The sequence below is a fragment of the Pleurodeles waltl genome, chromosome 1_1 (assembly GCF_031143425.1).
Source record: "Pleurodeles waltl isolate 20211129_DDA chromosome 1_1, aPleWal1.hap1.20221129, whole genome shotgun sequence".
Classification (NCBI taxonomy): Eukaryota; Metazoa; Chordata; class Amphibia; order Caudata; family Salamandridae; genus Pleurodeles; species Pleurodeles waltl.
Window position 1 is genome coordinate 539,150,463 of NC_090436.1, and position 27,475 is coordinate 539,177,937.

The following is a 27,475-nucleotide window of genomic DNA, read 5'->3' on the forward strand; positions in this document are numbered from 1 at the left end:
ACCCCTCACCCCGACCCACCCCAGTACTCCCACTAGGCAGCCCCTGGCATCACCCCCCCCCCCCCCTTGCCCTGCTCCCCCTCCCGCCCTTGCACCTGGCACCTTGCCCAGGGTAGCCAGGGCCAGGAGCGGAAGGGACCAACACGGTCGAACAAGGACTGGCACGGTCCAGCAACTCCGAACTCTCTGCACCTCCCCAGGACCCAGGCCCTCAAAAGCTCCAAATTCCCCCAAGGGTGATCGCACACTCAGAACTTAACGTCTGTTAAAGTTTCTTTTTGGAGGACGGCGTCCTTCACTGCCTCAAACAACAAAAAGGCACAGAAAGGCTCACCAAGGCCCTTGTCCCTCACTCCAACAGCCCGCCCAAAATCACTCCGCTCTAAGGCAGCAAAACCTACCGATCATGAGATCAGGCAAAGCACGAGGCAGTATTACCAACCGTCCAGCAAAACAAGGAAAGAGAAAAAGGAAAGGAGACCTGGCTCTGGATGAAGCAACCCCAAAAAGGAGAGCAAGCAGAGAACAGGATCTCCCCCTCTCCCTCCCATGCAGGAGACAAAATCTAACAAAGGGCACACGCGGGGGAGGCGACCAAAATTCCAGCATGGAAGAAACGATCTGGAGAGAACCCGGCTTTTGGAAGGAGGCGACCCCGCCAGAGGGGGTTCCAGAGTCTGTAGTCTCTCCCAAGCATCACAAGATAACCGACTATTTCACTACTACTGGTACCAACGCCACCAGAAAAAGGATCGACTCCCTGGCTCCAACCCAAACAAGTTTTGGGGAAATAACCTCACCCAGCCAAGACATGCAACAGCAAGGAAGCAGCGAAAAAGAACTCAGAATGAATTGACCCCCTCCCCTCCCCCTATCAGTAGTGATCAGGAAAAATCACCCCACGAAAGTAGACGCATCAAGTATAGTCCAGGACAATGCGGTACCAGCAACTCCTACACCAGGATCCCTCTTCAATCCCAGGCAAGACTTAACTCTATGCAATAAATCCCTAGACGCCACTAAGTACCAATGGACATCTAGTCCAGCGAAACTACCCATCCTGGACTCAGAACTGGTAGCAATCGCAGAACATTTAGAACAAGAATCTCAGGAAGGTGGCCCATTCTGTCAAAGTCCAAAACTTCACTCATTTCCAACGTACAACGATGAAAAAGAAGAAGAGGACCTCTGGGGTATAGAACAGGTCTTCATAAACGGACCAGCAAAAGCAGAAACAGTGACAGACGCACAGAAAGTCCCCCATAAAACAACAATAAACAAAGTACTATCAAGTGGTAACCAAGAGCCCGACCTAAAATCACAAGCCCCAGGGGCAGTCAGGTCAGAAGAAATGCGGGCTGCAATCCTAAATTCAATGCAAGCAACGGTCATGGCGCTGCAATTTCATTCAAATAAAATGGACATTCAAGTTGACTTGCTAAACACCTTGGCAGTATTTGTCTCCGGGATTGACAGTAAGTTGGAAAAATTAAACGCGCTTATAACAAGGGCGCAAGTCAATCACTCTAATGACTATACAATCTGTTCCTGTAAAGAGGTAGTCGAAAAGATATCTCAACTGCTGCAAATCTTAGAGGGAATACTTCAAGAAATCCGCTCCACCCGGAAGGATGAACATACATGTACTAAACCACTCGCCACCATACTAAAATCCACTCCGAGGGAGCAGAAACAAAAAGAGCAGCAGCCCCTTTCCTTCCTGGCACCCGCTTCATCAATTTTAAGTGAGGAGAGAATATTGGCTGGCAGCCGCCAACTAGCAAGTGCTCGTATGGAACCCATGGTGAATCATCCTCCGCTACAGTCCATCAATAAGCCCGGGAACCCTGAGTTTCCCACAACCCGAACCCTCTCAAAAAGAGAACGAAAGCGGGCAAGGAAGGGAAGGAAGTCCGCCCAACTTCATCAACTCAACTTGTCAAAGGATCCACCTAAAGACCAGGCGACGTCAAATGGAGGGTACAATAGAGACATTATTACCCACATAAGTACAAGCTCTAACACAATAGTAGATGGGATAACACTCACCGCCTCAGCAGACATTACCCACTCAACAAAGTCCCCCCCTGATACCACCTGAAGCAATTGGCACTATAACAAACTTAAGACCTAGCCCCACAAGGGGCCAGCAGAGCACAAAATTAAAACCAATTACGCCTGCGCTGCCCCCTCGACTAACACTGGTCAATGTGGGCAGCAAGTCTGCAATTAGTCAGAGGGAAGATGGCTATAAGGATCAAGACCGGCACATAGAGCAAAATCAGTCACTTATAACAGATACAAATACCCTCCAGTTACTCTGGATTCCAGAATTCACCTCCAGGTCCCCCACAGATGTTCTTAATCGCTCTTCTATCTTAAGAATCATAAAAGCCTTACCGGATCTTCAGTTTGTAGCCTCGGAGGACCTCGCAGCTATAAAATTTATTCAAGCAAGAGGCAACCAACACACAGATCCAACACTCACCATCTTCTCGGCACCAGATATCCCAAAGCGGATCATGAAAAGAAAGGACCTGTTGAAAGCCTGGGGCATTGAGGTAACCACCTACAAAGGAGACCGCTATCCAACTCCGTTACTAGCCTCACAATACCTGGGAACTCACAAAGGCACATGGTTGGTTCTGAAAGGAATACATCAGGCCAGCAGACCCATCAAAGAAAGGTGCAGTGAGGAGAAACCACCTACGCACCCGCTGACAGTCCAAGTATGGAGAGAAGAAGGGAGGGAAAGAGTGGTCTTTGGTCAACAAAAGTATCCAGAAAGGGAATGGGTAGCGACGGTTTTACCCCCAAGACCGATGGGCAACAATTGAATTGGTAAGGATCAACCCGCACACAGCATTTTATCCATTTGCTCCTGGAACATCTGTGGCCTACGGTCAAAACTGGAGGATCCTGCAGTAATAAATTTTTTCGGCACCTTCGACATCTTACTTATACAGGAATCCTGGGCAATGGAATCAATACCGATAATCGGATTCATGGAATATCATAACCCAGCAACGAAAATAAATAGGCCCGGTAGGCCATTTACGTTAGCACCAGCCTTTTGATAAAAATCTCTGAGCATAAGGAGGAAGACCAACCTTTCCAATTTCTCCAGCTAGACGACTGGGGGAAAAACACACAGGAGCCATTGATTCTGGTCAACACATACATCAATCCTAAAAATAAAAAAATTGAAGCAAACAAATTTTTAACTCAACTATTAAGGATAAAATGTACAGTAAAATCAGCATTCTGGTTAATATCGGGCGATTTCAATCTCGACCTATTCCACATCCCCAGCGAGGACCACATCCAAACAGTGGCAAGAATGCCCAGCCAAACCCTCCCAAAAAAACTCAGGAAAGACAAATTAGGGGAGAGTTTCATACGCAACTGTGAATTAGCAGGCCTCTTCGCGCTAAACGGACGGAAGTGCCCCGATATCCCACCGGCATGGACAAGATTCTCTAGGAAACCGGTCTCCTATCTAGACTACACTTTGGTGTCTCCCGCTTTATATAAGTTAGTAAACCCCTTTACCATCATGGACCGCACGGAAAGCGACCATAAGCCACAGGTATTTGGGATCTGTGCATCACCGCAAAAACCGGAGAAAGTGGCAGCCCTAAACGGGACACTAGGTACCGAAAATCTAAAGCGACTCAAATGGTCCTCAGACACCATTGAAAGTCAGGCAGAAGAGGCCCTACGAAAGCTAGAATCATTTACCACAAGTGGGGCAAAGCTGACAACAGTCTGGGAGAACTTTGCCCTAGATCTCATTAAAAAAGATTTCTTACGTAACTCAAGAAAGGGAGCGCAATTGAATCACCGCCAAAGTTCACCTTTACCGTTGCCAGTGCACAAAAGGAAAGCAGCTGTAGGTAAACTACTAAGGTCGCTGCGTAAATGCCCAAATAATGTATCAATATTGACCGCCCTGAGAGAGCAAAGGAAATTGTATAAAAGGGATCTATGGATCTTCAAAAAAGGCCAACAGGAGGTCTTGTGGGCCAAACTACATCTTGCGACCAAAACATCTGATTCCAAAAGATTTTGGAAAATCATCAATACAATAGACAATGGTGCAAAAGCAGGCAATGACGCAAACATAACAGAGAAAGTATGGGTATCCCATTTAAAGTCCCATCTAAAAGAACTGATCATTGAAGAAGGCCCTTAAATTCAGTCGCATATGATTAGCTGGGATCCCAACATCCCGTAACCTTTGAAATTTACGGCACCAGAACTATTAAAAATCATTGGAAAGTCACGAATGGACTGCGCCCCTGGCCCCAATGGCCTACCGCAAGCACTATTTAAACAAGAAACGGCAAGATGGGCCAATTTCCTGGCAGCAATGTTTAATGACGTGATCACAACAGGCAACGTCCCGGCATCCTGGAAAGGCTCAATAATCCACCCCATATATAAGGGTGGGTGCGTGCTCTCCCCAAGCAACTAGAGACTAATCGCTCTTTTAGACGTTGACCTCAAGTACTTTTCCTGCTGTGTGCTAAAACACGTAGAAGCCTGGATTACAGATAACAATATTCTACCCTTTAATCAAACCAGGTTCACCAAGCACCAAGGAACATTAACAAATCTTATGGGGCTAGGCTTGATCATAAACAGAGCAAAAGCAAAGGGGACTCCAACCTATTTATGTTTTATTGACTTTAAAGCTGCTTTTGACTGTGTCTCCCGCGGCAAATTGTGGGCCAAATTACTACAGTGGGGGCTGCCACATTCTATTTTAAATGCCATCAAAATGATATACTCTGATACTTGGGTGAAGGTTAAATTGGGGGAAGGCTCTCACCTATCCAGGGCAGTCAAAACGACAGTGGGGGTAAAGCAAGGCTGCGTATTGGCCCCAACACTCTTCAACCTGTACATAGCAGATCTCCCTACCAAGTTAAATGGTCACTCATCCCACTCTCCCTCACTGAGCGGTCAACAAGTATCCAACCTACTATATGCAGATGACCTACTACTAATCAGTAATATCAGAATAGGCATGCAGAAATTGTTAAAGGCATTAGAAGAATACTCAGGTTCCAATGATTTAGAAATTAATCATAAAAAATCTAAAATGATTACCTTAAACCGCAGGCCATCCACCCAAGGTAAATGGCATATGAATGGGAAAACCCTAGAGGAAGTAACTTCATACAGACACCTAGGATTGGTGGTGGATGCTAGAGGTAATTACACGGCACAAAAAGAAGCAATAAAAAACAAGACGCAGGCCCTTACTTACGCCTTTTGAAAGCTAGCAAATTCAATCTGTGGTCATGCTCTGAACCCATTAACAGCTGTAATGAGAGCGAAGCTACTTCCAACTATCACCTATGGGACCGAAATAATGAGGGGGAGGGAAGTAGGTCTTCTGGATAAGCTTCTGATAAAAACCTATAAGCGTGTTTTTCGGCTACATGGGCGTGCATCGCCAGCCCAGGTCAGACTGGAATTCATGCTGGTCAAACAGTCGTTAGCCCGACCGGCGGCATACATTAAATGCTGCTACAAATTGAGCCGCGCTTCAAAAGGGTCTTTAGCCAATCTAGTCTGGCAGGAGATTATCCTAGAAAGAGGGAACTCCAACTACATAAGATATGTAGAAGAAAGTAAGAGTCTTTTGAACTTAGATCAGGTATGGAACAGGTCTATACCCATCCCCATTTTCAATAAAGCAGTGAATAAAGCGAGTAAATTACTGAGCTTGCTAGAAGATAAGATCTCATTGACCAAAAGGGAGCATAGTTGGTTGATCCTTAACTCCTACAAAACATTTAAAGAATCACCACTTATGGCTGGCTCCTACTCATGGAAAATCAAGCAATCCTTTCTCAGACTTAGGCTGGGTGAAGTCCCTACTTTAGACCTCATGCCAAAATGGAAGAAGGAGCGGCAAGTAGACTCCCAGGAGTGCCGTCTCTGTCATCTAGCAGATGAAAACTTGATGCATGTGGTCTGTATTTGTCCAGCCTTGGCGGCCGAAAGGAGACTCCTGCTGAAAAAAGAATTTAACGGTCTAAGAATTAGATCCTGCAGACAAGCACTAATTGCAGGTTTTAACCCTCGAAATACAATATTGAACATTAGGCTGGTCCAATTTTTGGAAATTTTCACTCGTAAAACCACAGCCTCTCGAAATAACCAAGACAGAGGGAGGGCGGAAACGATAGCGAAATCCCTATAACCCGCTTTGGACATCTTAAAGAAGGGAAGGCTCCTAGGTAGTCCACAGGGTTGCTTAGCTTGTGTCATAATAAAGTCCGGTATCAACAATCAGACTTAAGTAGGGGTAAATAAAATTGATAGAAGGCCTCTTCCCACTTTGTCCTATTTTTACCAATGCTTCATTGGTCCGCTACTGTTCTCCTTAAATTTCTTGGTGGAAGGACATTTCATATAGCTTTTCATTTTAATCACAGGATTTTATTTGGCGCTGTATTTATCTTACCCACAATAAGATTGTTCTGTTGCCCCATTATTAATACCTATAGCACTAGTATGTTCTTTTCTTAAAATCTTTATGTGGAAGGAAAATTCACTAACCATTTCACTCTAAGCTAAAGATCTGTAATTGCCTTCTTGCATTAAAATTGTTCAGTTAAATGTTTATGTGGAAGGAAAGTTTTATGGTTTTAATTAACTAATAAACTTGTGTTTTTACTACTTACAGTACTGGGACACTCAACAAATAGACATATTTGCTCCCCCTAAAAATGAAAAATGGCCAAGCTTGGCCTCTAGGTACTCACACCCATAGTCCTTGGGCAATGCACTATGGATGAACAGGTCAGGGATCTTTGCATATGCTTTTCCGCCTCTCACACCCCTGCGGCATAAATCTCAGACTTTCATCTTTGTAGCCACCATCTGGGCCAGACGGCCCTGGTTCACAGCACTCCACAAGATGTCAATCTGTCCCCATGGGATCCTCACCAATAGGACCCTTTAACCAGGAGCTAAGGTCAGATCAGGTATTCAGGCCCCAAGCAGCTACGTTTAGTGATTTGGCACCTGAGGTCCTGGAGTTTGGATGCCTGAGTCTTCTACAGGAATACGAGTTTGGATACCTGAGCCTTGTGCAGAAATGCTAGTTTGGGTACCTGAGTCTTCTGCTGGACATCTCAAGAGGGTCTTGCAAACCTACCACACAAGCTTGCTATGCAGCAGAATTGGAGAGATATACCCATTACTGCATCCCCAAACACCTGTACCCTCTTAAACCTGCAGTTCAGGATATCATGTGCTACTCGCTTCATCTCCAAAAATCAGGCCTGGATTACACTTAAGTACTGCTACATTTAGCTGCCTCAGTTGCCTACATACAAAATAGGGAACACTCCCCCTTATCCACATGCCTGTTGTGAAAGACACCAGCAGCAGGAGGAAACTGATGTAGTTAAGTACATTTTAAATTGAAGTCATTTCTGGAAATATGTTGCTTCATTCCAGTACTAGAATATGTCTGTTTGCAGACCTTCATTTAATGATTTGTTTACTATTTATTTTTAGAATTTGGCCCCTAAATGTTATTTTCCTTGAGTGGATGAAATACTAAGTACTCACTGAGCCTCACTTTAAGTCTCATGTTCCTCTGCCCACGCATCTCTGTTGTGCTCGATCATATATAGAAGTAAATGATCTGGACTCTAGCTCCATCTCCTAGGTCTACAATAGTCCCCTATGCCTGCCCGCCCACTTGCTGTGATCTTAGCTTGTTCCCCCTGTGTATCCGCCCTCCCTCTTCATTGGTCAAGTCCTGTGCCTTAGTGGGCATAAAGATTGTGCATTCCACTCTCCGTCCTCCCCATGTCCCCCCACCACTTTATTGGTCTGTCCTATCTCCTCTTCTCCCCCAGCTTCCACACGTATCTACAAGTTCTCTCAAACCAGTCCGCATCAGCGCCCATGCAGCCAAATCATCCACTAGTTTCTTATCCCACTGCACATATTTCATTCTGACTTGTTCTGCCACTGCCCATTCTGACATATCCCAGAGCCAATCTGTATATCTGGGGGTGGGAGGAGGGCACTGCTCCCAGCCCACAATATAGCAATGCACCACTTCGCGAGTAGTAGGCCCAGTAAAATATATTTTTGGCTAATTTTCTTCTTTGCTGAGATGGAATACAACAATACTGCCTGCGGCATGTGCGGTTTCTCCCATCAAGCGGCCCTGTGTAGGTTCTCTATCACTTCTCTCCAGAAGTGCGTTATCAGTGGGCACTGCTAGACCATGGGCACAAAGTCTGCTGTGGTCCCACCATGGCCAATTTGGTCCAACTGTGTGGTGTAGATGTCATGTAAAGTCTTGGGTGAGAGATGTGCCCGATGCATATAATTATATTCATCAGTTTAAATCGTCTGTTGGAGCTCACCGTTTGCACTCCTACATGCACTTTTTCCCAGACCCAAGTGGACAGGGTTGTTTCCACTGCTCCATCCCATTTATCTTGCACTCGAGGAGTTATTTTGGCAAATCCTCCCTTAAAGCACAGTAAATGTACAATATCAGTGTACAGCCCCCTGCCATTATGAGGAGCATTGTCAGCGTCTCTCGGGGGCTGACTCCTCTGGGAAGCAGGGCCATATCTCATGTCCTGTGGCGGAGATCTTTGCATACTGTCAAATATTGCCCTGAGCCCAGCACGAAGGACTCTGTTGCATCTTCCTGTGTAATAAACTGGCCTCTAAGATATGTCTGCCAGTATTTCACAGCCTCCTTCTTTCCATTTCTGTACTGACATCACCTCAGCTATTTTTGCAAATGACTTCAGTTCCCATATCGGCATATCCCGCACGTACAGGGCTGGCTATAATACCCATGTGACATACTTGACACAGCTGACGTACAAGGAGGTGTGCATCTGGTGGCACACGTGTTTCACTCATAAGCAGTGCAGGAGAGTTAGGCTACCATGGGATCCCTTCAAGAGTCTCTTTTCCCAGTTGTCCGCTGAGTCTAGCCAGTGGACTGCGTGCTGTAAATGGGCTGCTATTTAGTAGAGTTCCTTGCTTGGAATCCCAGGTTTGTTTGAGCATGGGTGGCCCTATTTGTTTCCTCCTATTAGCCCATAATAAGCCTGTAGCCAAGTTATCCAGCTCTGTAAAGTAGCACTGGGGATCTCATTGAGCGTGCTTTGCAGCACATACAGGCATCTGGGGAGCATCATTTTCTTCACAATCGCTGCTCTGCCCATTAGAGACAGAGGGAGGCCCCCTCCAGATTCTGATCGATGCTTGTAGACCCTCCAGTACACTGCCTATATTAAAGTCTAGGAATTTTTGTTCTGTGTTGGAGCGCCCCTGTCTGGACTCCGGTTAGTGCACCCATCGGAAGCAACTAGGATTTGCACATGTTAACAGAGAGTCCTGATACCTCCCCGAAGGCCCATAGGCCATTTAGGAGTATGGGACTGAATACTCCAGGCTTCGCAAATATACCAGGGCATCATCTGCGCACAAGGATACATGTGTGATATCCCCAGGGCCCCAGTGTTCAACGATGCAACTGTGCCGTGGGTTCCATAGCCAATGCAAACAAGAGGGCTGCCCCTATACAGATGGAACCTGCATGACACTATACCACCCATATGTACCCTTGTTCCTCGGTCTGTGTATAATAGTTTAACCCATGCGATGTATTGAGGGTCGAGTCCCACTTTTTCCAATACCTGCTAGACGTATTTCCAGTTTACAGAATTAAACACCTGTTAGATATCTAGAAATGCCAGGGCATGTGGCTCCTCTCTGACGAGGCACATGGTAAACAAGTGACAGTTGTCTGAGGTTATACATGGATCTTCTTTGTGGCATAAATCCACATTAATCTGTGTGTATTAATGACCCTATATATGGAGTCAGCCTTGCCTCCAGTATAGCGCAGAGTATTTTAACATCGACATTTGAAAGGGAGGTTGCTTAGTTCTGGCACTAAGACTATTAGAGCCTCATGCATGGTATTGGGCAATCGCCCCCTCTAAAAGACCTCCTGATATACCTCCAGTAATTTCTCTACAATCGTATCTGCATACTTTTGATAGAATTTGACTGGGAGACCACAGCCTCCTGGCGTTTTCTAAATTTTTAGGCATCGCAGTGCAGCCAGGAGTTCTTCACGGGTAATCGGCTCATCTATGGAGGCTCGATCCTCCTCCATCAGCTCTGCTAAGAAGGCATGCCCGTGATCACCTGCGTCCTCCCCATGTGCAGCGTACTTCTTGCAAACATGGGCCATGCATACCCCATTAATCGCAAGCTAGGTGTTAATTAGGGTCCTATATTTGTTCCGAAGCACCTTCACCAGGTCACAAGTCTCTTGTCGCCAAAATAAGCATACAGCATCACCCCCTTTTTATCTCTGTAGGCATGTAACCTCTGATGGATGTATGTATGTTTCTCAAGCCTACGCCAGTCATCTTATAGCTCCTTACGGGTTTGTTCCCATTCCCTGTGAATATGCAGCTGGGTAGTGAGCTCCCTTTCCAGTTCACACAAATGTGACTCCTGTCGGCCTAAGTCTTGCTGTCTTCTGTCATCATACTACCTGCTGCTGCTAAAAAAAGGAATGTAAGTGCCTCAAAAGAAGATGGAGGAAAACTTACGATAGTTCCTCTAAACTAAATATAGGAAAGCCCTCAGAAACTTTCATGCAGAAATAAGGTCCACAAAGGCATTGTATTATGCTTCTAAAATAGAACAGTCTTCTAACTCTCCCAAATAAATGCTTTTAATCTTTAAAGAAATTATTCAGTCACCTTCTCATGCTGACCTCATGGAGGCCTCTAAGGAACATTGCAATAATCTGACTGGTTTCTTTCAAAAGAAGGTACTAGTTATTTATTCATGGCGAGCATGTTCAGAAAGACGACCCTGTTGGTCAGGTTAAGGCCCAAAATTCCATAGCTTTGCTATCAGCCTTCCCTCTTTTTTTTCTGAGACTCAGTAATCAGTCTTCTGGACCTTGACCCTCCCTACATTTTGCCCCGAGGTTCAGATATTATTGCCCCTGTTCTGACTAACGTCCTCAACGGGTCACTAAAAGGTCAGATCCAGTCACACTGGAAACATGCTGTTGTTAAGCCATTGCTCAAAAAGCCTCACCTCAATGCAGCTCTTTTTAACAACTATAGGCCAATATCTCACCTTCCCCCAAGCTGATTGAAAAACTTGTCAACAGACGTCTTTCAGGTTTTCTCGCGGACTATAAGTTCCTTCATCATACTCAAGTGGGCTTCAGACCCCAACATAGTACAGAGACTGCCCTATTGGCAGTTGTGGAAGATGTAAGACCGACTGCTTGATTGAGAGGGCTCCGCAGCCATCATTCTGTTAGATCTGAGCATGGCATTTGACACCATATGCCACACTATTTTGCTACAAAGAATCTCTCAAGCAGGCATGAGGGGTCTCACCTTGAAATGGCTCCCTTCCTTTCTGGAGGACTGGACTTCCCAAGTCCTTGATCGCTCCACTCTCTCCATCTGTTTCTCCCTCAGCTGTGGGGCTCCCAAGGGGTCCTCCCTGAACCCCACTCTGTTTAATATCGATGTGTCTCCATTAGCTGAGATTGTAGAACCTTACGATTTGTCACTGTTGTCTTATGCCGACGACACGCAGCTGTTTTTCTCATTCTCCACTAATTCTAATTCCAGTTTAACCTCTTATCTCCAAGCGGTAGCCAGATGGATAGCTGACTGTAAACTCAAACTAAATGAAGATAAACTGGAGGGAAAGCTAGTGGGGAACTATTTCCTGTATAGACTCCTATCCCCAGTCCCTGAAGACCTGCCTCCGCCAAAAAGAAAATATAAAGAGTTTAGGTATTTGGCTGGACTAGTGTCTCACCATAGATTGCCAATCTAAAAAGCTTGCGGCTATCTGCTTCGGTTTACTAAGACTTCTTAGTAAGACTTTTAAGGTACTTCCATTTCTGGACAAAAAAACATATTATTCAAGCCCTTATAATCTCATGCCTGGACTATGGGAACGTCCTCTATCTTAGCTTACCCGAGTATGTAGTAAAGAGACTTTAGATGGTGCTGAATGCCGCTGTGTGCCTACTCATGAATTTTCCTAGACACCTGTCCACAAAACCCTCCTTAGCTTACCTCCATTGGCTCGTTGTGGAACAACAGATTAATTTCAAAGCACTCTGTACCTTGCACAGAGCCTTACACTATAGGGGCCCTACCCCTCATAGGCCTACTGCCGTGCCTTATATCCCTCACAGGTCTCTCAGATTCTTGACGACCTCCTTGATTAAGATCCCTCAGGTCAAGTGAGCAAGGTGGCGAGACAGATCCTTGGCATATAAAGCAGCAAAACTCTGGAACTCCTTTCCCTTGGAGCTCCAACAAGATAGTCAAGAACTCGCCTTTCGTAGCAATTTGAAGACCGTATTGTTCATAGCATAATCCTCCTCCTTGCAGTTTGCTCTGTCTCAGCTCTAGCACTGGGAGGCCTTTGGGTAGCAATGAGCTTTATAAATCCTGTAAACTTAACCTTTTAAGGCAAACTGCTCTAAGGACCATCTTCATCAGTTCCGGTTATGGGCCATACTTCTGGAGCTTCCCCAATTTTCATTAAAATAGTGGAAGAACCCAGTCTGTAACTTCAGCTTCGAAGGGTGGGTCCGTGAGTACCCCTGCTCAAAGACATCAAAGTGGAACCGCTGGGCTGCTACTTACCTTCCCTAAGGGTATCAATACTGGGGAGTGGTCTGAAAGATAGCAGGTAAGATAGTAAATCTCTTTTACCCTCTGAGCCAGTGAGGTGGATACAAAACAATAATCTAACTGGCTGTATGTCGGGGTTGTGGGTGTATAACAAGAGTACATCTTAGAATCTGTGTGTCTCCAAGCAGGATTACATATCACCACTCTGGGTCAAGTGTATGCATGTTATGCTGGCAGGGGACCCCAGGAGCCACCCATATCCGAGTACCACATGCATATCTGAAGTATGAAGTTGCATAAAGTTGCCGCCTCCAGTCTCTTCCGGAGACTAGAGATACAGTCCCCCCCACCCATGTTTCTTGTAGGAATGCAACAGATACATCATAGCACTTCTGGTAAGCATACACTCTGCATTGTTTCTTCAATTGGGCCAGGCCCCTGACATTCCCTGTCATGAATTTAAATACTTCATGTGCCATTATTCTTCTGTGTCAGATCAATATTGAGACCAGACCACCTAGGCTTACAGGCATACATCAGTCTCTCAGGGCCTCTTGGCGCCACACACCAGAGCGTCCATGCATATGAGCTGCTTGCATTCCCCAACAACTGTGAAACTTTCAGAATGTAACACCTTCCCAACATCCTCCACCCTTTGGCCAGTAAAGTTAACTTGCTTGTCCAGTAATAGGTAGGACATAAACTTCAATTTCCTGCCCCATTCCCATTAGTTTAGAGTACAGTGAAGCCAAGGGCCTGATTTAGAGTTTGGCGGACAGGTTATTCCTTCACGACAGTGATGGCTATCCCGTCCTCTGGAATCTAACTCCCATTATTTCTTATGGGATCTATATTTCTGTGGACAGGATATCTGTCACTGTTGTGGTGAAGTAACCCTTCTGCCAAACTCTAAATCAGGCCCCAAGTCTCTTAACTCAATAACTCTACCCTTCACTGGAGGCCAGTACTCCGACCCCCCATGCCTGCACCTCATTGGTCCTTATTAGCCCTGCCAGCCCATTGTGTAAACAGAGTATCCAAACAATTGATGCTTCTTATCTAGTACTCTCCCCTTTTAGGAGTTATATAACAATGCCATAGACACAATATCAAGTAATCAAGGCCCGCCTCCGCCAACCGAAAAGTCCCCATACAAACCATTAAATTATTCGCAATCAATATAGTCCCAATCCAGAGTGCACCTTAATTAGAATCCCCAATTGTTCTTTGTAAAGGTTACACTCTATTTTTTTTATGTGGAAAATTTGAGGATTTTCTGTTTAGGACTCTACACTCCTTAGATAGATATTGAGCCGATGCATTTAGATCTTCTCATTCTAGGACAAACAATAAAATCTGTAAATGAAGATCTTCATCAGGGCTGTTCCCTCAGTTTCATTAGGACACCCAGGAGATGTATAACATAGCTTGTGTTCATCTCAAGGTAGCCTTCAGTTTGGTTGCTTTGTAGTCAGCCGTCGGGTTAGGCTGGAGCGGTTCTGCATGTGTGTATCACTGGACAGTGATCGGTTCTCACTTATTGAGTCTTTTCTACTGAAGCTAAAAGGAAGCATATATGATTCACACAGCTTCTATGTTGAGGTGCTTTCTTGTTTCTAGTTACTTGTTCCGCATTTAACTGCTGAGCTGATCCCCCAGCTACAAGGTTCTTTTGTAGATCAAATTATAAAGGATGCAAACTCTAAAAGCACTGCGCAGGTAAGTAATTCCTTTGCTAATATAGCACATTGTCTAAGGAAGACCTGTACTTTAACTCAAGCAGCCTCTGCTCTGCTAGCCTTCCAAAAATGCTGCCAAATGTTTTTATGTTTGTAGCGGGCTTTCAGTTGATTGACTTCTAACACAATAATGTCTCTATTTGCTAGGTCCAGACGTTCTTTGCCTCCACCAAGGGGAAGAGCTATGAACTTAACTGTGTTAAAGAAGCCATTGAAACAATCCAGCTCAATATCCAGTGGATGGAGAGGAACCTGCTCACACTGGAGAGAGTACTGTAGCAAGCACAACCCCAAAAGTGTGCAGTTGGTCAAGTCTTGAGCACTCGTGGACTACTGCTCTGTTGCTTTTGCAAAAGCAGGGGTGGCAACACACATTGCTGCAACATGGTTTGCACTATTAGGGATTCTAGTTGGCTCAGGGCAAAACCTATTTTCTGTGTGCACGTGTGTATATGTTTGTACTGGGGCTACATATTTATTTATTGTGAAATGGTTTCATGCAAGGTTGTGGAGGAAGGTATATGGGAGCAGGAATTTTTGGATGATGATGTCAATGATGTTTTTTGAGTCATTGGTATTTTATTGGTAGAAAAAGAGGAACCTGTGTTGCTTGCAGCTTATTTAGCCTGTTGCAATAGTGGCACAGTGGAGTTCTTACTATAAGCAAGGATTTATGACTGTGAGTGCAGCTGCAGTACACTATTTGCAGGTCCATGAAAAATAATTTGATATTGAGTCTTGCACAAGATCTGCTATGAAAAGCCTGAAAATGTAAGACTATACAATGTCTCTGGGTTTCGCCACCAGATGCCCTTTTGAGCAGCTGTAAGAACGTTGTCCATTTTCAGCAGTCCTTGGGTGATTCTTAACCTTGCCTCAAGTCTACTGCCCTTTAACTATTGAAGATAATTCTTGATTTTTCTATTCTGTAGTGCCTTGCATTTCTTTTACTTTTTGTTAATATGAACTGGTGAATTTCTAGTAAACTGCATATGTCACCAGAATAGAATTCATGTGCAAAGAACATTACTGGAAACGTTTGCTTCTGCCACCACCCAAAAAGCTGCTTTGAAATATTGATAGTTGTCCTACTTGTGAAGCCCAACTGTCTTCATGATAACATGCAATTTTAGTTTACCATTTTTAAAAACTTAATTTAAAAAATAGCTTTAGGTCTCGTCTTCAGCTGTGTCAATTGCTATTAAATACGGAAATAGCAAAGCAAATTAGTGGAAACTTATGAGCTCTTATACTTGCTGTGTGTTTGTCTGAAACAATGTTTTCCTATGCAAAGTCATCCGAAGTCTAGTTTGTAGTTACTGCCCTATGTGGTGTGATAAACTCCTGCTCTCAAATGTTGCTGCCAGTGAAGAAGGGAAGTGAGTTTGAGAAAATGGTGATCTGCTGGCAGGTGTCCAGTTAAGACAGACTTTCTATTTTGATTACAGAGATATTTGATAAAGGTAATATACTTCATAAGTCATATTGCCTTTTAGGTGGCCAGGTACGTATCCCTCGCCTGAAGCAAAAGGAAAGGTGGGTCTTAGTCAGTGTCATGCTGAATTTTATTTTTGTCTTTTACTTGAGTAGAAGATCATTTACCAAGAAGGTAACTGTAGACTGGTCCGTTTATTACGTGGACAGTTATTAAATTGGTTGTTATTTCTGCTTTACCTCACTTTAACAGAAATGTGCACTCTTTGTGTTCCTGGCTTTTTTCTGCACGAGGTTTTGAAATAAATATTTGAAGTGTTGCTGATAATTTCAAATTTAACAAATGTTTGCAAGAAAGTCCTTTTCCATCATCGAAGCCTAATGATTTTACAGTGGAGCTGACATTTGTGTTTACAGATACTATGTTTTCCGTTCAATTGCTCTGATAGAAATAGAAAAGCGACAACTATTTACTCCAAAGAAGAATAAATATTGGATTCTGGAGAAGAGTTAAAAGACTTTGGTGTTCTCCTAAAACATATGGCAGCATGTTGAAGATGTGTGTACACGCATGACATGCTTGCACCACAGCAGGTTCAGGTAGTTACAGATGAACAGGAAAGCGATACACCAACGCTTGTTCCTTGTCTTACTCAGGAAGAAGTGCATTCCGAAGATGAAAGTTGAATTTAGGATATGATACTTGAATCTCACCAAATGGAGTGTATCCAAAACTAAACAGGAATTGCACTGTGAAGCAAATAGTAAAAAGAACATATAGAGTTTGGTTGTGTTAGATATGCCATTACTTTCAATTGTATTCAATTTAATTTCATTTTGGACTGTTGCCTATATTCTGGAGTCTACGATCCGGAAGCAGCAAAAAGCCTTAACTTGTTGTCTGTGTTCTGTTTATTGTGGTGTGGTGGTTTTACTTAAGTTGTTTAAATATCGGTATAAATTGAGAAGGCTGATGGTTATGAACTGGCGTTAGAACCTTTTTTTATCGAGCTTCCCCCTATGGTAGTAAATAAGAGGCATGTAAATGTGGAAGTGATGAATTGTCCTGTTTCCTACTTTAAGAGATCTAATATTGGCAAGCCCAGTTCAAAAGAGACATTAATTTTGGGTTTGCACTGTGCATTGTAGGCCAGAAGATGTCTGCTTGGAGTCATCAGTACTATACTTTTACTTTGTTTTTGTCACTTCCCTTGAGATTCTGTGTATTTTGTATGAAATGTGCGATCCAAAATTATCTCTGTAGGCCAGCGGAAAATCATGCTAGTTGTCCATTTTCTATATGTGGTGTCATTCAAATGCGTAGCACAGAAAATTGACCTTTCCATCAGTGCACTCTATTTTTAGCTACTTTGACTGTTTATATATACTCAAAGTAGTTTTGACACTTTCTATGAATTAGCCTTTCCCTTCCATATTCAGTAATTTGATATTGAAGATTTTCATTGTTTTGCGGTTTTAATAAATAAGGAAGGAGAATGTCTAGTAAGATTCATCTAAATCTGAAATAAGGCATTTGGAAGCTGGTGCACTAAAGTCAGTTTGCTTTGTATAGCCCTTCACAAAGTTCTTTCATCTCCAAGAGGCTTCTCCTTTTGTGATATGTCACTTTGATCCTAAAAGAAAGACACCAGTGCACAGTGAGGTGATTTCTAACTTTTATTCAACTTGGGAATGCACTTTAGCAATATAATACATATTGGTATGTTGCGACTTATGGCTGCTTTGAGACAAGAAGTTTGCTCCAACTAAGCACATAACGAAGTTCTACATTAGTCCTTCAAGTTGAACTATGCCATTGCCTTTGATGTACAGCTGTGTGGGAATATCCTAACATTATTTAATTAATCAAAAACCTGACATTAGATTGTCTTCAAAACCATGTATGGAAATATTGGTTTTATAAATTTAGAGTGTGTTTTAGTTCATTAACCATGCAGCATTTAATGAATTTACTGTAAAGGAATATCATGATAGGGGAATAACTGTTTCACTCAAAATTAGGCCTGTCAAACGTGTCTGACACTTTTCTTTTTTTGCCTACGTTTATGTTCTCATTACTGGTGAATACACATGAGTTCAGCCAAATATGGCAGTCCCTTACAGGATCCATTTTGTGCAATATTCATGTTGAGAACAATTCTCAAGAGGTACTGCTCTTAGGCAATCATTAGCACTGGTATTATTGCATGAACGTTGAAAGAGTAGCTTGTAAACAGTCTACATTTTTAAAGGTGGCCATTGTGTTCAGAGAAAATCCATAAAGTATTTCAACGCAGCTCTGTCACAGACATGCCTTCAAAATTGGTCTAGTTATTATACTGTTCTTTTGACCCTTTGCCATGGGATAAATTATACCATGTCATGCCCTTGATGTGTATGCTCAGCTTTCCATTGGAAGTCCATATGATGCTGGTCAGTCCATATGTCTTTCAGTTTTTAAAGGCTGATATGCGTCTCTGTTTGTCATTCAAAGCATGTCCATTGTACATTTAGTTCAGCATCCAAGTTTTAGAAAGTAGTGTCAACACATACTACTGAAAGTTCCTCCGGATGGCCACTCATTGGGCATTGGTACCCCAGTGATGTCTGCATCCCCTTAACTGATCTGTTTGCACTGTGACGTCTTTTCTAGATTTGGAATCAGTGTGGTACCATGAGCTGTTAATCTTCAGAACAGCTGGCCTATGTTTTTGTACAAATTCTAGTGCTTTGCACTGTTCCTCCTCCTTGTAAATATTGTTCAATGAGGAATTTTTAGAATTTACAGTAAGAGTAGAAGATTCAATTAACAATGCTTTACAATACATTTTATTTCCAAAATACTCTACATGCAAAATTGGTATGCAGCCAAATAAGCTGTAAATCTTTAATGTTATTGAGTTACAATTTTTCTTTGTAGATAAAATGCCTGATAATGTACAGTATACTGCTTGTTTTCAGTTATGAAAATAATGTTTGAATAAAAATTTAATTCTGCAATTTGCATCCTGCATTGACTGTTTGTTCGTTCTTTTTAATTACTAAAATACTGGTAACAGTTAGCGTAGATTTGACAGGTGTTGAAATAAATCCAGGTATTAGTTGTTTAAAAACTGACATTCACTCGCTAAAGGAACTGTTAAATCTGGCGGAGCATGTGAGGTTGACCATTCTTCACAATTCTATCCCTATGGAGGAAAGTCCACAGTTGATTCCTCTTTGAAATTGATAATTTTCCATTAGCGTCCACCTCTACATCAGCAGCCACCTCTGAAACACAGTACACATCTCTGCATATTGCTCCTTTAGACCAGACTCTGAAGACAGAATAGTAGTCATCTGAAGGACTGCTGCCTGATAAGTGAATCTACCACCGAGCATGTCAGAATTTCTTTCTGATATTGAAGTAAAATAATTGAAAATGTACAGGTGTAACTTTCTTGCATCTTTTTTACCCTCTATAGATAAAATGTATGTAAAAACGCATGATAAGCCACAAAGCCACAGGTGATTTTGGACCACTGCCTGCAACTGGAAATGTCATGAACAACCATATGAATGCATGTGTAAACTGAGTGCTTGTGCATGGGGAAGGAGGTAGTGGGATGAGATAAGTTGAATACATGGAGGAGGGGTGAGGTAAGTTGACAGATGGAACCATGTTGGTTGGGATAGCTTTCCTCACCAGCCTTTAGTTTTAGGAGACAGTACGTACCACTTTTAAAATCAATACAAATATTTAATCCTAAAAAAACTCAAGGTAGAAAATTGTTTTATATTAAAGATATTCCACCAGATCCCAAGCCGGTATCAAAATAATTGGTTGTACAGTAACATTTTCTTAAAATTGATTACATGTCTTAAAATCGATGCCCTGTACTCGATATAGTATGTAAATTGCAGAGGCAGAAAGATTACAATAATATTCAGACACTTGTGGAAGCAAGAACAGTAAACTGTTCCATGGATGGAATGGGGCAATAAATGTAAGAACCCTCCCATGTCGTTTGCTGCATACGTTCACCTTCACCCTGCTTCCTGATTTCTTGGTACATGTTGAGCTTATTTGTGCCTATTTTTGTCTTGTTTGTTCCAACATTAGGAAACTACAATCTTCAACAAAAAGAGATCAGACAGCCAAGTGATAGTCCTACTCTGCATTCCAAGTTAGTAGGTAATAAAAACACATTTCTAATGCATACCTTTACCTGCAGATTCTTCACTTGTTGAATATCCCCGGGCGCTAGATTGGATCTGGAAACTTCTGTCATAGCTCTCTGCCGGTGGGTGGGTGGCGCTGATTCTATTTTGGTACTGGAAGCAGTGCAGATGTCACCTCACTCGAGCCGTGTTGAACCCCCCCATGCACCAGCATCAGTTCCCTTATGATGCTCAGTTTGATGCAGATACAGAGCAACTCTCAGCGATTTCTTTCACCTATCTTTTAAGATTTTCTTTAAAGAAGTCACAATTGTGCAGCACTTTGGGATTTCTTTCTCAAAGAAATCTGGTTTTAAGCCTTGCCTCTCTTGCCATGGACAGATATTCATATGACTCTTGCGATGTCTGCCTGTGGTGCCTGGGGCCAAAATACAACTCAAACTGTTTATAGTTCAGACATATGAGAAGCATTTGGCTTGATACCGGTTGTGGTGGATCTCAAGGCCATGTTCCTCTCCATCCTCGAAGTCATAAAGAAAAGAAGAGGAATCACAAAAAGAAAGGGAGAAAGGACAACAACTCTCCGCAAACATCTTGGAAAATCATGTGAATACCCATCTCTCTAAGTTTCTGGAGGATAATCAGATTCTCCTCTCAGATGGGTTTTAGACCCTCCCATAGTACCAAGTCAGCCTTGTTAGAAATGACAGAAGAAGTCAGGAAGCAAATGGACCAGGGTAAGCCCTCCGCAATTGTGCTGCTTGACCTTAGTGCAGCCTTTGATACCGTTGATCATGGTATCCTACTCCACTGATTGAGGGAGATTGGAATCATCAGAGATGCCCTTAAATGGTTTACATAATTTTTGGATGGGAGAATCTTTCAGGTTCTCGATCGCTCTTTTTTCTCAGACATCTTTAAAATCCTTTGGGGAGTACTGCAGGGCTCATCATTAAGCCCAACACTTTTTCATATTTATGATTTTACTGGCAAGAATAGTGGAACCCTTCGGTCTTTTTTTGGTGTCCTATGCTGACAACACCCATCTGGTAATTTCCTTCTCGTCCTCTCATGACTCCTTCAAATCACAGCTTGCCCCCTGACTACGGGCAGTCTCCAATTGGATGGCGGAGAGTAAGCTCAAGCTGAATGGAGATAAAACTGAGGTCCTGATCATGGGATATCACTCCCATCTCAAGTAACACCTATCTTGGACTCATTAGGTGACCTCCCACCGCCTAAGGACCAGATTAAGAGCCTGGGTGTATGGTTAGACCCATGGCTCACAATGGACTATCAGGCAAAGAAAATATCTTCCACCTGTATCGGTATAGTCAGACTCCTTAGAAAAGCCTTTGAAGTCCTCCCTTCCATCCTTAAGAAGCTTATTGTACAAGCTCTAATCACCTCACAGCTATACTATGGTAATGCCCTGTCCTTAGGCTCACCATTCTGTGTCAAAAAGAAGCTGCAGGTGCTCCAGAACACGGCGGTGCGCCTTCTCTTTAGTTTGCCCAGACATCATTCTGCCAAACCCGCCCTTAAGGCTCTTCACTGGCTTCCCATTGAGCAATGACTAAAGTTTAAGACCCTCTGTTGTTTCCATAGAGCTCTTTATGCTAAGGGTCCCCCGCTTCTACACTCCTTAGCTACTTTTTATGAGCCAACTACACACCTGAGGTGTTCCTCAGCAGCATTAGCAGTGATACCGCCTCTAAAAAAAATTAAATGGAGCAGAAGATCCATGTCTTTTCTCAGTGCTAAGCTCTGGAATTCTCTGCCAATTTCTCTTCAGCAGACGAGTCATGAACTGTCATTCCGTCATCTTTTTAAAACCTGGCTGTTCTAACACCTGTTCTTTGTGCCTATCTGATGGAATTTTTTGCCTTAAAGCGCAGGGAAGCCTGAGGGCAGCTATGCGCTATATAAATAACAATATAACATCACTCAAGGTCCTGGGGTAGGTCTAGTCGATGCTCTATACCTTCTGTGAACTGGTCTTCAGAGTGGGAGTTGATCAACATCACTTTGTCTGAGGAGCCTGTCCTAGCAGCTCTGCTCTTTCTAGAACTTGCCCATGTGACCATACCTTCACACCCACCACCTGGGAGGAGGTACTGCTATGGCATTGATTCAAAAGGCTAGAAACGTGTAGGTAAAAATAATGATCAAAACAAAAAGTTACTTACCATCCCTAACAATCTTCGAGAAACCATCTTTAAGAAGGATACTGTGTCTACCTGCAGGTTCATATAGACCCGCACCCAGACAGGTGGGGGAGTAGCAGAAACCTCAGTCAACATGAGCATTTCACAGAATAAAGAGATTTGACTCTAGAGAGATGTTCACAATGTCATTAGTAAGACTGAAGCTAGGAAGGAGTCAACCCCAGTGCATTGTACACATAAAACAACTCAAAACCATGAGGCTAATTGTTAAAGAGGTCTCTTTCAACATTCTGGCATTAGGTAAGGACCGAAAATTTAAATGAATCCTCATGGTGTGAATTTCTACAATAACTTAGGCTTATAGAGAAACATATCCTCTTCTACTGAAAGGCACACCAGAAACTCACATTAGGTATGCTGTAAGAAAATATCCATTAGAGGCTAGTATCTTAGCTATGTCTTTGGAAGTGCCTTGTCACACATTAACCTTGTGTTTAGTATGAGAGTGACAGCTTAGTTCAAGCTTCCAGTAATTTGAATCACAGTACACTAAAGTGAGCTTTCTTAGTCACAAATGTATCTATTCTGATGGATACTTCTATCTGCAGATGCTACTCTGCAAGAAATCAGGTTGTTGTTTGACTGCGTTGTAAGCCCCGATCAAGCATCAGTCACAATCTCTTGCAGGTTAAACCACAAAAAGTCACTAATTTAACCTATGCTTAACCCTGGATAGCTTGGCACAAAATGCAGTCAGGCTAAACTTAAAGCCTATGTGTTAAGTATTTGTACAGTACACAAACAGTAACACTTTTAAAACTGTTGAGATGGGGCCCCTCACCTGAAAAGCAGGATGTCTGCAGGGGCGATGGTGTGCCCCCTGACCTCCTGGAACACCTCTTGGCCTTTCCTGGTGGACACAGAAACCTCAGCAGGTGTCCCAAAAGGAAAGGGAGAGTGGAAGAGAAAGAGACAAAACACTGTCACGTCTTACCAGTCGAGTCAGGCACCCTGTATCTTCAGGGGGGCAGGTCGTTGTTGACACAGTGATAGTAGAGTTAGTGCACTCAGCTGCCTTGAAACTGAATGTCTCTTTCTGATATGGGCACGGGAGCGGTAGAACAACACCGGGATGCTCCAGCACTTTTCTTGGATAATAATAACTGCTGGCACAATTACTAACACTGCATTACCAAAAACCCAAACTGAGTACCATAACAATAAGTACTGCGACACTCGGGCTGGCTTCACAGAGATTCACTCTTGCACACTACAATTAGAATGGTGGTTGTACTTATCATGCACAAGAAAGACAAACAAGGGCATTAATTATATCACATAAAACTTTCCTGCATGCATAGGGTTAAACTAAAAGGAACAAAAACAACCCACTCTGGGTTTAAACAGTTAGGGTGACACAGTTTGGTTTGGTTTCACAGTGTGTGTGTGAAAGACCCTTCAAAAGCAAATTCCTCAAACCTGAAACACAGACATGAATGACACAATTTAAATCCCAGAGTTATGCTATTATAGAAAGAAAAGTCACGTAAATGCTCTTTTAAAATTGCACTGTCACTTTTTGTTGTCATTGAGCTTAAGCAGATTTCCTGAAGCACAATTAGGCAAGTAACTACAATAATAATGTAGAATGTTCAGAAATGCATTTGTCTCTTCAAGATAAGCACTCTGCCAAAATACGAGGTCTGAAATACACCATCTGTTCTAGGAAAGCGCTTCGCTCAAAGAACAAACTCCCTGGTGAATACTAGTCACTTAGCTGCAGTCTTTTCCAGAGTGCTGGAGGAATGCCTGGTGTCAGCTGGTACAGGAATGAAGAAAATAATTGCCTTAAAAGTCCTGAATAAGAGGATGACAGGAGGGGCTGGACTGCCAAATCAGATACTGAGATCAGGAAGCAAAACAAAGCCAAGCAGGGAGGCATGCTTCATTCTGCTATTTATATCCAATCAGGAAAGCAGTTGATTTTCCACATGTGGATGAGTCACCACACCCAATTAGAAGCACATATCTACACCACACCCAATTAGAAGCACATTTCTACACCTGCTCACATTAGCAAACAAGCATTGGTAAAACAAGCATTGATAAAACCAATTGTACTGCACAGCACATTATGTTTACTTAGAAACAATAAGGATTAACCAAGAACAGAGATATGATTTAACCCTAATCCCTGGGCATGCTGACAGATAACGCAGGAGGCACCTTGTGTATTCCTGACAAAAACACAGCACAGTAAAAGTCCCAAACCAATTTAGAAAAATAGGGAAAAGTTTAATAAACACCAAAGTCATCAAAATCCAATTAGTAGAATCAGAGTTATTATGTTTTAGAGTTTAAGGTTCAAAATAGCAAGTCCTCAGATTTAGAAAATGGCCACCTAGGCAGCTTTAGCACCACAACCATGCATCCAGGAGTGAATGGAGACCTCTTGGGGCTTCAAGTCTCACTCAGGCTGGGTCTATGTGCGGGTTCAGGATTGTGAGAGCCTGTTATGTCACTGTGGCTCTGAATAGGAGACCAGCTAAACTAGCCCTTGAAATCACTTCTGAAGTCCTTGGTGCAGGTGAAGATGCAGGGCTGGTCTCTGAAGGTTCAAGGCAGGCTCCATGCAGCAAAGCAGTCCTTCCAGGTACAGCATTAATCTGGTACAATGCACAGCAGGTCACAGCAGCAGGCAGTCCTCTGAGAGTCCTTCTACAGATCCAGTAGTGAAATGAGGAGTAGGTCTGAGAGCCCTATTTTTATACCCTTGTGCCCTTCTCCTAGAAGTTGGGTGAGGTTTCCAGAAAAGTTCTCCAAAGTTCCAGGAATTTTCTACCTCCCATGCCCTGGCTCCTAGCTGGCTGCACTGACAATACAGGGTAGGTAAGCCTATTTTGTGGTGGCAGAGCTCAGCCTATTCAGCTGTAATTGGGGCTGTGCTTAGCTCCTTCCTCCCATCAAGTCAGTCAATGGTCCATCCAGGCTCTGCTACTCCCACTATTATGTGACTGTCTGGGGTGAATTCACAAAGTCTCAACAGTCAGTTACACCCAGTCATTTGACCTAAGCCAGGCTGTTGGCACAGAGGGCTAAGGGCAGGAAAATGGCAACTTTATTAAAGTAGAAATTTCCAAATTGTATTGATAATTTTGACTTTACCATTAAAGAGGGTTTTTTATTTCAAGGTCATAGATACCAGACCTGACACATCTACAACCTCTGGTTTAGGAATTACAATTTATTAAATCTAATACTGAATCCCCAGTGTTATTCTATGGGAGGGGTAGGCCTCACAGTAGTGAAAAAACAAATTTGGGAGTTTTTCACTACTACCACATGTAAAACTAAAAAAGTACATGTCCTTCCTTTTAATTACACAGCACCCTTTCTAATGGGCTACCTAGAACCTACCTTAGGGGTGACTGGTATGTAATCAAAGGGGAGTTTTAGGCTTGGTAAGGAGTTTTAACTGCCACGTCGACATGGCAGTAGGACACTGCCTTCGGGCTGCAATGGCATGCCTGGGACATGTTTTAAAGTGCTACTTAAGTGGGTGGCACAATATGTACTGCACGCCCACTGGTAGTATTTAATTTACAGGCCCTGGCTATATGGTATACCACTCCACAAGGGACTTACATGTAAATTACATATGCCAATCAGGTATATGCCAATCAAATAATGTTTTACAGAGAGCACAAGCACTCTAGCACTGGTTAGCAGTGGTAAAGTGCACAGAGTCTTAAGGCCAACTAGCGAAAATCCATCAAAAAGTAGGAGGAGGAAGGCAAAACATTTGGGGGTGACCCTGTAAAGAGGGCCGTTTCCTACATTTACCTTGGAATATACGCCAGGCGTCAGATTGGATCTGAGTATTTTTGCATAGCATTGCTCCCATATGCTGCTTCGTCATGTCATCTGGCTCAGTTTTGATTCAACACATCCTGAAAAGTCATGGAGCTGAGCTGCATATAGGTACCACACATGCATGCTGACATCAGTTCCTTTCTCTCCACTCCTCCTCGAGAGCTCTACTCCTGAAATTGTAGGTTTACCAACATCTTCCAGACTTTTACTCAGTGTGGTAGTTAACAATGTCCCCACTGAAAATGACAGGTTTCAAGCCCTGGTACACCTGTAGGCATTAGTTGTCGGTCATGGACCCAGACAAAGTGTGTCTTTTGTGTCTGGGCTTGGGACACGACTCATTCAGGTGAAATATGCAACCTCATGCATCTGAAGGCAATCTGAGACTGGGAGGTGAAGCTGTATGTCGCCGAACACTAAACAGAAGTTGTGGCCTTCGTGTAGATCTCACTCCAAGTTGCAGGCCTGGACTCTGTCCCGGAAGCTATTCCTGCAACTGTTCAATTTCAGAGTTTTCTAGTAAGTCCAAGACCAAATGCAAACATAACAAAAAAAAAGTGGAACTCAACCATGCCGGTAATTAGTCCCAATGTGCCCTGAATTTCCCAGGAGCAAGTCAAGGCCTTCAAAAGGCCATGCAGCAAATTTTCTCCGTGCTTCCGGCTTCCTCTGTCACTCAGTCAGTCCTCAAGGAACCGCATGGGCCTCCATTTGTGTTACCGCTTGTGGGTCCTTCCCTGCCGTTATTGGCCAGTACAGACTTCCACTCTAGACCCATGATCCACACCAGTTCCTGCCACCTTGATGTCATTGCCGACGCCACCAGCACCGGAGTATGAACGGGTGCAGATGCCCATGCTGAACCCCAAACATGCATTGGGCCAAACTTCACTGATGTTGCACTATGAAATTACAAAAAGAGCTACCATTTGTCATGAAGTCGGACTCTAATCCTTTGCTGCTACCATGTCGCAACTACCAGCAGATGTGCCATTATCTTTTTGACTCTGGCTCAGATCATGTGCCAGAGTCGAGTATCCCCGCCCCCAGGATGATGATGGTGAATGGGTGATGCCTTATGTCTTGATTTACAGAATGCCAGTTGCTTGATACCTTTCCTGAGACAGAACTTACCTGAGATGAACCTGAAAGTGCTGCCTGAAAGCCTAGCACTCCTCAGGAAAGACCAGAGCTGTGACAGGGCTGGGGGCTGAGGAACCATCTCAGCCAGACTCACTTGCGGCAGGAAGCCGCCTCTGCCGTTTCCTTCACGCCCAGAGGTGCTTATAATCGGACTCTTGGCCCACTGCGCGGGATCAGCTGTGAAGAGCCCAGATGCTGAGGAGCCATCTCATCCAGACTCACTTGCACCAGGGAGCCGTCTCTGCCGTTT

General features: G+C 43.5%; 1 protein-coding gene across 2 annotated transcripts in view; it reads left to right on the forward strand.

The window, feature by feature from the left end:
• LOC138285660 (leucyl-cystinyl aminopeptidase-like) overlaps window positions 1-17,972 on the forward strand; it is a 289,598-nt gene extending 271,626 nt beyond the window's left edge. For both annotated transcript variants that reach the window (XM_069225912.1, XM_069225922.1), the window contains exon 18: window positions 14,594-17,972. In XM_069225912.1, the coding sequence (XP_069082013.1) occupies window positions 14,594-14,725 (132 nt within the window). In that variant the 3' untranslated portion in view covers window positions 14,726-17,972. The remainder of the gene's footprint in view (window positions 1-14,593) is intronic.
• Window positions 17,973-27,475: the final 9,503 nt, after the last annotated feature.